The sequence below is a fragment of the Gavia stellata genome, chromosome 33 (genome assembly GCF_030936135.1).
Source record: "Gavia stellata isolate bGavSte3 chromosome 33, bGavSte3.hap2, whole genome shotgun sequence".
Classification (NCBI taxonomy): domain Eukaryota; kingdom Metazoa; phylum Chordata; class Aves; order Gaviiformes; family Gaviidae; genus Gavia; species Gavia stellata.
In genome coordinates, this window is record NC_082626.1 from 3112248 (window position 1) to 3123990 (window position 11743).

The following is an 11743-nucleotide window of genomic DNA, read 5'->3' on the forward strand; positions in this document are numbered from 1 at the left end:
GGGCCAATGAGCGCGGGCGTCAGCCATAGCCGGCGGCTGGCTCCGCCCCCGCGCGGGGCACGCCGGGGGTTGTAGTCGGGCGGCGGCGAGGCGCCGGCTGCCCCCGCGGCTCCGGACTACGCGTCCCGGCGACCCCCGCGCCCGGCGCTCGGGCGGGGCGGAGCCCCTCAAAAGGCCGCCCGGGCGCCGGCGGCGGGTGTAGGCCGCGCTCTCGGTCACCATGAACGGCAGCGCGGCGAAGGGGGCGGCGGCGGCCGCCGAGCGGGAGGAGTTCGTGGGCTTCTTCCCGCAGATCGTCCGCGACCTGACGGAGGGCGGCCTCGGGCACCCGGAGGTGGGCGACGCCGTGGAGCGCCTGAGGGAGGTGAGGAGGCCCCGGGGGGGGGCCCCGGGGGGGCGGCGGGCCCCGGGGCTTCCCGCTCTTCGCTGCCCGCCCCTCGCTTCCCGCAGGTGCTGGAGTACAACGCGCCGGGCGGGAAGTGCAACCGCGGGCTGACGGTGCTGGCCGCCTTCCGGGAGCTGGCGAGCCCCGGGCAGCAGGACCCGGAGAGCCTCCGGTGCGCCCTGGCCGTCGGCTGGTGCATCGAGCTGGTGAGAGCCGGGGCGGGGGGGCGGCTGGGGACCCCCCCACGGACCCCCCCACGCCCCCTTACCGGCCCTCTCGCAGTTCCAAGCCTTTTTCCTGGTGGCCGACGACATCATGGACGCGTCCCTCACCCGCCGGGGGCAGCTGTGCTGGTACAAGAAGGTGAGAGCGTTCGGGAGGCCCCTGCCCGCGGGGGGTCCTGGGGGGTCAGAGCCTTTTGGGACACCTCCCTGCTCTCCTGGCGCAGGAGGGGATCGGTCTGGATGCCATCAACGACGCCTTCCTCCTCGAGTCGTCGGTCTACAGGCTGCTGAAGAAGTACTGCGGGGAGCGGCCCTACTACCTGCACCTGCTGGAGCTTTTCCTGCAGGTGAGCCCGGCCCCTGCGTCCCCCCCCCGGGGGTTTGCCATGGGTCTGGGCCGTTTCTGGATGTTTTGACGGTGCGTGTGGATCTCAAACTGTTCCTCAAGTTCCTGGGCATCCTGCCAGACACGCAGCCTTCCTTCAGGCTCGGAGAGGAGCCGAAATGGGGCTTGGGTTTGGGGTTTTCGCTGTGCTGTGGGGACTTCCCCGAGGGACTGTGTGAATAAATCCTTCTTTCCTCTGCAGACCGCCTACCAGACTGAGCTCGGGCAGATGCTGGACCTCATCACTGCTCCTGTTTCCCAGGTGGATTTGAATCGCTTCAGTGAGCAGAGGTAAAGAGATTGAAGGGGACAGAGATGCCAGCCCGGCTGGCTCTGCTTGCAGTCCCTTCCAGGCTGGGTGAGAGACATAACTGGCTGGCTGAAGCGCCGCTGTCACCTACCAGGCTTTGGGGAGCAAGTCTTGCTCACACCTTCAGAGCTCGGGAGCTGCTTTGCAGGGAGATGCTGCTTTCCTCCTGCTGGCCCTGACCTGCAGAGCCCTGGTGGGAGGGGAAGGCCCAGGCCTTGTCACTGAGCATCGTTCCTCCGCCGCAGGTATAAGGCGATCGTTAAGTACAAGACGGCGTTCTACTCCTTCTACCTGCCCGTGGCCGCTGCCATGTACATGGTGAGTTTTATGGAGACAGTCCGAGGAGGGGCCTAACCCTCGGTACGAGGCTGTCGAGGAGGGCAGGGGGTTTGGGAGATGGGAGCAGTAAGGGTGGGAGGCAGGTGCTGGAAGGCTTTGTTCCTTTTTCCCCCTCTTAGACTGGTATTGACGGTAAGGAGGAGCATGACAATGCCAAAGCCATCTTGCTGGAGATGGGCGAATTCTTTCAGATCCAGGTAGGAGGTGGCTCCCCACCCCTCCTCTGTGCTTGTAAGACGTTTGTGGTGCTCACGTGTTTCCGTCTTCGTACAGGATGATTACCTGGACTGCTTTGGGGACCCGGAGCTGATGGGGAAGGTTGGCACTGATATCCAGGACAATAAGTGCAGCTGGCTGGTGGTGGAGTGTCTGCGCCGGGTCACGCCGGACCAGAGGCGGATCCTGGAGGTAACACCACCAGGCTGACAGAAGCCCCCCGAAGAGGGGGGAGAGGTGGTGTGGACTCCCTGAGGACATGGCATAGAGGGAGTGTAGTGCCATAACGTACGCCTGAAAAGCCACCTGCCACCCTGCGTAGCCGCGCTGTGCTGCTACCTCGGTGGGAGAAGGGTTGGTTGTTGTGAGCGGTGTAAGATGGTGGCGGGGAGAACAAGAGGTGGCTCCTGCCGCGCTTTGAATGAGCAGCTACGGCAGCGGCCGTGAGCTGGCCCTCAGCCTGACGCGTTCTGCTGTTTTCTCAGGAGAACTATGGCCGTAAGGAGCCTGAGAAGGTGGCGAAGGTGAAGGAGCTTTATGAGACTCTGGGTATGAGGGCTGCTTTTCAGGAATACGAGGAGAGCAGCTATCGGCGCCTGCAGGACCTGATCGAAAAACACGCCCACCGCCTCCCCAAGGCCATCTTTCTTGGCCTAGCCCAGAAGATTTACAAGCGGCAGAAGTGATGGTGGGCCTGGCTCTGGACTGTGGCCTTTGCTAAGGGGGCCTCGTAGGGTTTGCCCCCCTGGCCGTAGCTGCCTGGAGCTGGTCCTGTCTCCCCACCCCGTCCAGGGGGTCTCCTGCCCCGGCGTGGGGGGTCCCAGGTCTCCTGCCCCGGGGTGGGGGTCCGGGGGCTGTTTGTAGGTCATCCTATGGGGCTGCTGGGGGGGGTCCGAGATCGTCTGTCAGCGTTTGTGTCAATAAACATAAGTTATTGCGGGTGTGTCGCTGCTGCCTGGTGTCGGCTGGGGCCGGGGGGGGCCATGGCAGCACCTCCCCTGCGGGGGGGCCGGGCCGCAGCACCGCTCCCGCCTGGGGCGGGGCCGGGGCGGGGCCGGGGCGGGGCCGGGGCTCCGCCCTCCCCGCAGCCGCATTCGCCGCCGCAGCGAGAGGAGGTGAGCGGGGCCGGGGCCGGGCTGGGGGGGCTCCGGGGAGGGGGGGGAAGGAAGGGGCGGCTGCAGCCCGGGCAGCCCCGGGGCCGCTGCTCCCCCGCTGCCGGTGGATGCTCGGCGCCGCCTGCCCGAGGCCACCCCGGGGGCTGAGCCTCCCGTCCCCTGCCCGAGGCCGCCGGTGGGTGCCCGGGGCCGGAGCTCTGCCCTCGGCTGGGGAAGGGCCGAGCCGGGCGGCAGCGGCTGCCGTGTCGCGGCTGCGGCGTTGCCGGGAGCCGGGCGGCTCCTCGCCCGTGGCTGCGGTTGCCCGTGCCCGGGGCTGAGCGCGGCGGCGGTGCCACCCGGCCCCGGGCTGAGGTTTCCAAGGGCGTTTTCTCCTTGAGGGCATCTCTGAGATGATGCCCCCGGCCGCTGAGACCCGGCAGAAGGATTCAGCCCCGCTGTCGCAGACGCCTGGGCCGGCCAGAGCTTCCTCGGACCACGCTCAGCTCACGCTGCGGGGATCGGCCACCGGCTCCCCGGCCACCAGCAGCCCCTGCCCGCCCGGCCGGGCCCGAGCTCGGTGGGGAGCTGTGGGGCAGCCCCTCTCTTCTGGGTGTATTCCCGTCTCTGAAGCCGCAGGCCCTCGCACCGGTCCCCGGTAGCCAGCCCTTCCCTGCTCGGTGGCTGCCGCAAGGTCACCATCCTCCCTCTCGCCCTGTCCGTTGCTCTCCGGGTTTGGGCCGCCGCGTTCTCCCCCACCGGCTGAGAGGGCGTTTGATGTTTGCAGGGAGCTGGATGGTCTGAAGAGAGGAGCTGTGGGGCTCTCTGTGGAGCCCCGGCACTACCAGCGAGGCGGCATCATGCTGGCTCCGAAGAAAGGCCTGCTGTGCAACCTCAACCACATCCATCTGCAGCACATCTCCCTGGGGCTGCATCTCTCCCGGCACCCCGAGCTCCAGGAGACCTCTGTCTCCATGGGCGGAGGAGACCAGAGCGGCTGCAGCGACTGCCCGGAGAACTGTGAGCAAGTGGATGCCAATTCCAACAACCCCTCCCTGAAATGCCGGTGCTGTGAGTCCCACACTCAGCAGCCGGTGACGATGGGTCTCCAGAACCAGGCAGCTCAAGAGGATTTTCCCTGCCTGCATACTGGGGAGGAGGCGGCTTCCCCTTGTGATCCTCCTTGTGACCTGGCTTCCTCCTCCTCCTCCTCCTCCTCCTCTGTCAGTAGCTGCTCAGATTTCAGCTTGGATGACTCCCCAGTCTCCGTGTACTGCAAAGGGTTCTCCAGAGAAGAGTCCAAATCCCCGGAAAATCAGCCCAACGTCATTCCCATAGAAGACGCCCGGGATGGCCAGTTGTTGGCTGACCCGAGTAGGACATGTGATGGAAGAGATGCCAACCTCAACCCCCCACTGCTCTGGAGATCGGATGCCCTGGCTGGAGAGAGCCCGGACAGCCTCTGCAGCAGCACCTCGCTGGACTTCCAGTGTGATGAGACCTCTCCCAGTGCAGTGGCGCAGGAGACCACCAGCATCTGCGCCAACCTAGACCCTAACTGCAACTCCCTCCCCAACCCTGATGCTGTGTCTCCGGCACCACCCGCGCCAGGACGGTGGGATCCCGGTCTGAGCAGCGCTCCTGAGCCGCGGCCCCGGGCTGGCAGCATCCCCCCGCCTGTGCCCCCCCGGCCCCGGAGACGGCTGCAGGTTCTCAATGCACACAGAGCAGAGCAGCCGCTGCTGCCCACGCAGCCGGCGGAGCCGGAGCCCAGCTCGGGCGACCTCTGCAGAGACGTGGGCAAGAAGACCATCACCTCCTTCCATGAGCTTGCCCAGAGGAGGAAGAGGAATGCCGCTGGGCCTGCTCTTGCCCAGGCCAGGGCTGACCGGAGCGACTGGCTGATCGTATTCTCACCTGACACGGAGCTGCCGCCCCCCTGCGAGCTCCTCTCCAGTGCCGTGGGCCAGGAGCCAGCCTGGCCCCAGCTCCAGCACGACTGGCCAGCGAAACCGGCCAGCGCCAGGCAGAGAGAGGTGACCACGTTCAAGGAGCTGCGGTACCGCAGTGCCTCCAGCAGACCCAAGGGCCAGCCAGCCGGCGGGCGGGCAGAGCCGGTGGCATCTCAGCACCCATCTGCACCCCTTGAGATGGCCGTAGGCAGCGAGGGCTCGGGCTGGATGCCACCCACGCCTCTGGGTGGACGCTTGCTGGCACCTATGGAAAGCCACCAGCCGAAGAGGAGGAGATCCCGACCGGGACTGCAGCCCATTGCGGAGGGACAGCCGGGGGACGCAGAGGAAGGGGGGCTGCCGCTGCGAAGCTGCGTCCCAGGAGAGAAGGGGCTGGGCTCTGGTAGGGATAAAGACGACCGGCTTCGGAGGCTCGGGGGACCCGGTGGGGACCCTTGGGTGCCAGGGACGGTCGAGAGAGGAGACGAGACCTGCAAGGAGGGTAAGAGTGTGGGTCCCCGCTTCTGGGCTGGGTGCAGGGGTGTCACCCGTGAGGGGACTGAGCGGGGCAAGGGGCAGCTGCAGGACTTGGGGGGTCACTGGTTGGGGAGGCGGCGGGTGCGTGTGGCGGCTGTGCCCGGGCTGGCCCGCTCCTCGCTGCCTGGGTCCCGAGGTCCCGGTGCTCCGGGCCGGGCAGGGCCGCTGCTGCCCTCCGCTTCGGGCGCGCACGGGCCTCCCCTCCCCGCCGCGGCTGCGCTCGGCTGGGACACCGGGCGCTCCCGGGGCCGCCCCGGCCTCTCCCCGCCCCGCCCGCGGGCCCCCTCCGGGCCCTTCCACTGCCCCGCCCGGCCCGCGGGGACAGGCCCTGGGCGGGCAGCGGGGCCCGCCCCGCCGCGGCCTCCGGCTCCATGGGCGAGCGCCACCCGCCCGGCCCCGGCCCCGGCGCCGGCGCCGCCCGCGGTGAGTGGGCCCGTGGCGGCAGGGCGGGCTCCGGGCGGCGAGCGCGGCCTCGGCCCCCGGTCCCGTCCCCCCCCCCCCCCGGCCCCGGCCGCGGCCCCGCGGGCTGCGCCTGAGCCCGCCGCCCCCTCTCTCCAGCCAGGCCCCCGCCGTCCGCCGCTGGAGCCGCCCCGGGCGCAGCCCGGCCTGGCGCGGAGGGAGCGCCTCGCCCCCGGGGAGAGCGGCAGAAAGGTAACGGTGGCCCCCCCCACCCCCCCCACCGGCCCCGCCAACGGCCGCTGAGCCGGGGCGGGCGGTTTCCCACCTCCGGAGCCTCTGCCGGGCCCGGCCCGGCCCCGGCGAGCGGGGGCACGGGGGCCCCCAGGGCCGGGGGAGGTGCGGGGGGCGGTGGTGGGGCTGGCCGGTGTCGCGGGCAGGTACGGGCAGGGGGGGCAGGGGGGGCAGGGGGGGCAGGGGCAGCAGGTACGGGCAGGTACGGGCAGGGGCGGGCAGGGGCGGCAGGTACGGGCAGGTACGGGCAGGGGCGGCAGGTACGGGCAGGGGCAGGCAGGTACGGGAGGTACGGGCAGGTACGGGCAGGGGCAGCAGGTACGGGCAGGGGCGGGCAGGGGCGGGCAGGTACGGGCAGGGGCAGGCAGGTACGGGCAGGGGCAGGCAGGTACGGGAGGTACGGGCAGGTACGGGCAGGGGCAGCAGGTACGGGCAGGGGCGGGCAGGGGCGGGCAGGTACGGGCAGGGGCAGGCAGGTACGGCAGGTACGGGCAGGGGCGGCAGGTACGGGCAGGGGCAGGCAGGTACGGGAGGTACGGGCAGGTACGGGCAGGGGCAGCAGGTACGGGAGGTACGGGCAGGTATGGGCAGGGGCAGCAGGTACGGGAGGTACGGGCAGGTACGGGCAGGGGCGGCAGGTACGGGCAGGGGCGGGCAGGGGCGGGCAGGTACGGGCAGGGGCAGGCAGGTACGGGCAGGTACGGGCAGGGGCGGCAGGTACGGGAGGTACGGGCAGGTACGGGCAGGGGCGGCAGGTACGGGCAGGTACGGGCAGGTACGGGAGGTACGGGCAGGTATGGGCAGGGGCAGCAGGTACGGGCAGGTACGGGCAGGGGCGGCAGGTACGGGCAGGTGCGGGCAGGTACGGCAGGTACGGGCAGGGGCAGCAGGTACGGCAGGTACGGCAGGTACGGGCAGGGGCGGCAGGTACGGGCAGGGGCGGGCAGGTACGGCAGGTACGGGCAGGTACGGGCAGGGGCAGGCGGCCCTGTCCACCTCTCGGCAGACGGAGCTGTCGAGCCGGAGAACAGAGGTGGGGCAGCCCCCGGCATCGTGCCACCACCCTGAGGGTCTCCTGCCCACACCTCCCTCCGGGCCTCGTCCCCGTGGGAACGGCGGGTCCTTCATCCCTTCATCCCCGCACCCGAGAGCGACAGGTTCCCGCGGGAGCAGCCGGGGATGCTCCGTCCTCCTGGGCCTCGCTGGTGCCCGTCCGCTCTCCCCCGGCTCCTCCAGGCCTTGACGTCCCGCGCTGCGGCCGTGGCCGGTGCGACGCCGGCAGCCCCACCGGGCCGCACGCTGCCGAGGGGCTGAGCAGGTGCTGGAGCGGTGGTGGGGGTCGGGTGCCGTGCTGACGTCTTCCTTTCCCGTGCCCGACAGCCCTGCTGATCGCCGTCAGCTCCGCCGTGGATAAGATTATCGCCCACTTCAGCGCTGCGCGGAACCTGGTGCAGAAGGTGAGGGCCTGGGCTGAGGCCCTGAGCGGGCTGGGGTGGGTGCAGGCTTTGGGCGGGAGAGCCTTTGGGAGCTCCAGGGGAGGATCCCACCATCCCTCCCTGCCGGCTCAGGGTTAGGTGCTGCCGTTCCCCTCCCTCTCCTCTCCTTGTGCCTCCCTACTTCAGGCCCAGCTGGGAGACAGCCGGCTCAGCCCGGATGTGGGTTATCTGCTGCTGCACACCCTCTGCCCTGCGCTCTATGCCTTGGTGGAGGACGGGCTGAAGCCGTTCCAGAAGGATGTTATCACAGGGCAGAGGAAAAATTCCCCCTGGAGTGTGGTGGAAGCCTCCGTGAAGGCAGGTCGGTGTGAGGAACGTGCTCTTGGGGATGCTGGGATCAGCATCTCAAGGTGCCTGGAGTCCTGCTCCAGCCCGGGCTGGGGGAGGATGTGCCCCCAGAGCAGTGACTGTGTCGTGTGTTCCCCAGGCCCCAGCGCCCGCTCTCTCCAGTCCCTGTGCTGGCACGTGGCCGGGCTGGCCCCTCTCAACAGCACCAGGCAGAAGTTCCATGCCTTCATCCTCGGCCTTTTGAAGTGAGTGTTGGCCCTTGATGGTGCAGGCGGTTCTTGCTGCGATGGCAGGATGGGGCAGAGTCCCGAGAGCTCTCACTTGGGTTCCCTTTCTCTTGTTTAGCATTAAGCAGCTGGAGCTGTGGATCTCTCACCTGCAGAAGAGCCCAGGTAAGGACGCAGTGCCCAGAAGCCCCCTGCCCAAGTCCGGGGGGATAATCCCATACCCGTTCCACCCACAACGCTTGGCTAGGATTTCCGTAGTGGACAAGGGCATTGTTTTCTGTGGCTGTTGTACTGGCTGAGGGTAGTCAGGCAGACAATTTGGAGCGTCTTTTGGACCTGCTGGGATGGACCAGCTGGCCCTGGGAGGGATGTGTGGGCAAGGGCAGGGCATTTTGCAGCTGTCCAGCGCTGTCCGTATCTCGTAGGTGTAGTCTCCGTGCTGTATTCACCCATGGCCTTCTTTGCCCTGAGTCAAGGCCCTCTTCCCCACCTCGCTGATGAACTGCTGCTGCTCATCCAGCCCCTCTCAGTGCTGACTTTCCACCTTGACCTGCTCTTTGAACACCACCACCTCTCCGTGGATGTAAGACCCTTGTCCCGTCGGCTGGAGTCGCCCCTGTCTCCCGCCCGTCGCGCTGCTCAGGCTCGGGGGGCTGCGCAGCCTTCTCTGGAGGGCCAAAGCAGTGCTGCGGGGGCAAGCCTGGAAGACGAGACCCCCCCGGATACTCTGGGGAGGGCAGCCGGTGCGGAGGGCAGCACGAGGGCCCAGTCCCAGGCAGCCGTGCGCGGGCTGGTCCCTGGTCCCCAGGTGGGGGCTGCCCTGCAGCAGACCTTCCAGCACGTGCTGCGGTGGGGCGACCAGCTCAGTTGCGCTTTCCTGGGAGCTGACGGCTCCCCGGAGACCCCCAGGCCCGAGGCAGGCCCTCGGGACACCGGGGCCGGCCTCAGTGGCTGGTGGGGCCAGCTGAGCCAGGCCTCCAGGATTTACGCTGCTCCTAGCAAGGAAAAGTTCCCCTTCATCTGGTGGACAAAGCTGCGGACGGCTGCGGGGGATTCCAGCCCCGGCCAGGCTGTGCGACCCCACGTATCCGTGAATGAGCCTAGCGGCACGGAGCTGCAGCTCCTTCAGACCAAAGCTGTCCCTGAACTCTCCGGTCCAAAGCCCGGCAGCAGCGCTGACACCTCTGGGACCTCTTCCCCGGAAGACCTCATCCTGCCTGCTCCAGCTGGAGCACCCACCGGGCCAGATGATCCCGCCGCTGGAGAGAAACTCCTGGCTGCTTCCCCAGAGCCTCGTGCGAATAGGAACCGGGCAGCCCCTTCCGCCCCAGAGGCTGCGGGTCCTCCTGGTCCTGACAAGGGCAGCTGGCTGGGCCGGCTCTTCGGAGCCCCCAGCCCCTCTGCCAGGAGCTTCCCTCCCAGTCCTGACACCATCTCAGCTGGGTCCAGGTAAGACCCAGCTTGGGCAGGGACGGTGGGGGAAGCGGCACGTGCTGAGGAAGGGTTTTTCTCCCGGGCAGCGTACGGAGCGCGCACCCTGGGGCTCGCTGGCCTGGCGGGGTGTCCTGTGCCGCCCGTTATCCGGGTTGTTCTCCTGGGCTGTTGCCCTGTGCAGGGGATTAGTGCACGTCCCAGGTGCTGCTGCCAGCGCATTGCCTCAGTCCTTCAGAGCAGCAGGAGCTCGTGGTGGAGGCTCGGTGGTGCTTGATAGTGCCCTTGTCAGCTCCCAGGGTAGTTTTCTGAGCAGGATGGATGGGAAAAGGCTTTCCAGACGAGCTTGCGGCTTCCTTTGCTTTGTGGCAGGAGACCCTCTAGCTGGCTGTCCCCCAGCACGCGTGTCCTGGCCAGGGTGGTGAAGGGGCTGGCGTCCGAGAAGACCCGTGACCAAGAACAGCCGGAGAAGAACGCTTCGGATGCGCCCCAGCCCCACAGGTGATGCAGGGCACCGTAGGGTTTGGGGCTGGAAAGCTGGTGGTGGATTTTTTTTGGGGGGGTGGGGGAAGCAGGGGCTGTTCCCAGGCATAGCCCGGATATTCTCCACGCCTTTCTAGGGAGAGGCTTACACCGCTCCTTGTTGCTGCCTTGCACCTTGACTGCTCCCCCGGGGATTCCCCCCTCTCCTGCTGAGCTTTGGGAGAACCTGTGTGCCTGCCTAGCTGTGATCAGTTGTTTTTCCCAGACATTTTTGGGGGGAATTTGGAGCATTTTCTTTCTCTTGCGCGCTTTCTGGATTCAGAGCAGCTTGTTTGGGGCAACTACGTGGCAGCTCTGACCAAGATGTGGCAGGTCAGAAAAGCTGTAGTGGTCCTCCTGTGCTTGCGCAGTGTCTGTCCAAGCAAGCACGGAGGGCGAGTGGCCGTCCCACACCACGTTGGGCCACCTCCCTCCTCCCCAGCCCTCGCTGGCCCTGACCTAGATCTCCCCTCCACGGCCGCGCAAGTGCTGCTCACGCTCTGCTGCTGCTCCGAGGGTCTGCTTGGCAGGATGGTTTTTGCGATGCGGCTTCTCGATCTCAAGTCCATCGTCAGGCGGCGTCTCTGCCTGAGGGGCGGGGGGACGCTGGTTCCACACGTGAATGTCTCCTGAGTCCTGGGGGAGCTTCTCGCAGCGCTGCCTGGGGTCCGGGGGAGATGAATCCCGATGGCGTTTGTTGTGCAGGGCAGTCCGGGCACTTTGTGACCACACGGGCACTGCCGAGGGTCACCTCAGCTTCCAAAAAGGGGATGTCCTGCAGCTGCTCTCCACCGTGGATGAAGACTGGATCCACTGCTGCCATGGAAACAGCAGTGGCCTAGTTCCTGTCGGCTACACATCCCTGATTTTGTGAGGAGGCGGAGGAGACCTGAGGAAGCAGCTGAGCTTGCCGAAGCAGGTGCCACCCCCGGGAAGGACCTTCTCCTGCCACGTCTTCACCACCGTCGGGGCCAGCAGTTCTGCAGGGGACCCTGTCCTGGTGCTCGGCGCTGCTGCTCGTTCGCATGACGTTACCGTCTGCCGTGGGTGTGTCCCACGAGCCACCGCTGTGCGTGTCCCCGCAGATCTGCTGGCACTTCACCGTGGCCCCCGTTTGGGACCTGCTCTGGCTCATGTTTCCTCAGCCACTGCCCACGCCTGTGCCAGGGGAGGGGAGGACCCTGTCCCTGCGCGGTACTCGCAGTCCTGTATGTCGTCTCTGTGCCGTCGTGTCCTGCCACCGCCGCCGCCTCCACGTGCCCTGCTTTGCCCCGTGGCCGGGGCTGGTGGCCCAGGCCACTGATACGCAGTCCCAGCACTCTGTAAATAGTTGCAACCACAGGAACAAGCTTATTCCAGGGGGAAAAAGCTGGAAATAAAGGTTGTGACTCACGTGTCCACCTGCATGAATGGATCATTGTGGTTGGGGGGCTGGAAATGGCCACGTGGCCCGTCCCTGCGTGGGTAGCCCGGGCTGGTGGTGGGTCTGCAGTGAATAAACGCTTTTGGAGGCAAAGCTGGTGCTCAGCGTACCGACGTCAGCTGTCGCCCTGAGAGCCCGGTACAGCATCAAGCCCTGGCAGAAGGTGCCCAGTCTCCTACGTGGTGTAGGAAGAGGCAGCTGCCGACAGCCAGAGCCAGAAATAACCC

General features: G+C 67.5%; 2 protein-coding genes across 2 annotated transcripts; both read left to right on the top strand.

The window, feature by feature from the left end:
• Positions 1-220: 220 nt before the first annotated feature.
• Positions 221-2762, top strand: FDPS (farnesyl diphosphate synthase). Its single transcript, XM_059832115.1, has 9 exons — positions 221-364; positions 451-591; positions 668-748; positions 834-956; positions 1197-1285; positions 1550-1622; positions 1763-1840; positions 1917-2051; positions 2345-2762. Exons 1-9 carry the CDS (start codon positions 221-223, stop codon positions 2543-2545), a joined length of 1065 nt encoding a protein of 354 aa, XP_059688098.1. The 3' UTR covers positions 2546-2762.
• A 1048-nt stretch (positions 2763-3810) lies between these two features.
• On the top strand, positions 3811-11467 carry RUSC1 (RUN and SH3 domain containing 1). The gene is made up of 9 exons (XM_059832296.1): positions 3811-5404; positions 5998-6090; positions 7510-7586; positions 7752-7926; positions 8053-8158; positions 8259-8305; positions 8566-9589; positions 9944-10072; positions 10799-11467. The coding sequence occupies exons 1-9, from the start codon at positions 3811-3813 to the stop codon at positions 10965-10967; spliced, it is 3414 nt and encodes a 1137-aa protein (XP_059688279.1). The 3' UTR covers positions 10968-11467.
• Positions 11468-11743: the final 276 nt, after the last annotated feature.

Excerpts from the sequence above, each read along its gene's own strand:
- FDPS (XM_059832115.1), top strand. The coding sequence starts at position 221 with ATGAACGGCAGCGCGGCGAAGGGGGCGGCGGCGGCCGCCGAGCGGGAG. Across the intron at positions 749-833 it reads AGCTGTGCTGGTACAAGAAG|GAGGGGATCGGTCTGGATGC; the intron begins GTGAGAGCGTTC and ends CTCCTGGCGCAG. Across the intron at positions 957-1,196 it reads TGCTGGAGCTTTTCCTGCAG|ACCGCCTACCAGACTGAGCT; the intron begins GTGAGCCCGGCC and ends TTTCCTCTGCAG.
- RUSC1 (XM_059832296.1), top strand. The coding sequence starts at position 3,811 with ATGCTGGCTCCGAAGAAAGGCCTGCTGTGCAACCTCAACCACATCCAT. Across the intron at positions 5,405-5,997 it reads AGACGAGACCTGCAAGGAGG|CCAGGCCCCCGCCGTCCGCC; the intron begins GTAAGAGTGTGG and ends CCCTCTCTCCAG. Across the intron at positions 8,159-8,258 it reads TTCATCCTCGGCCTTTTGAA|CATTAAGCAGCTGGAGCTGT; the intron begins GTGAGTGTTGGC and ends TCTCTTGTTTAG.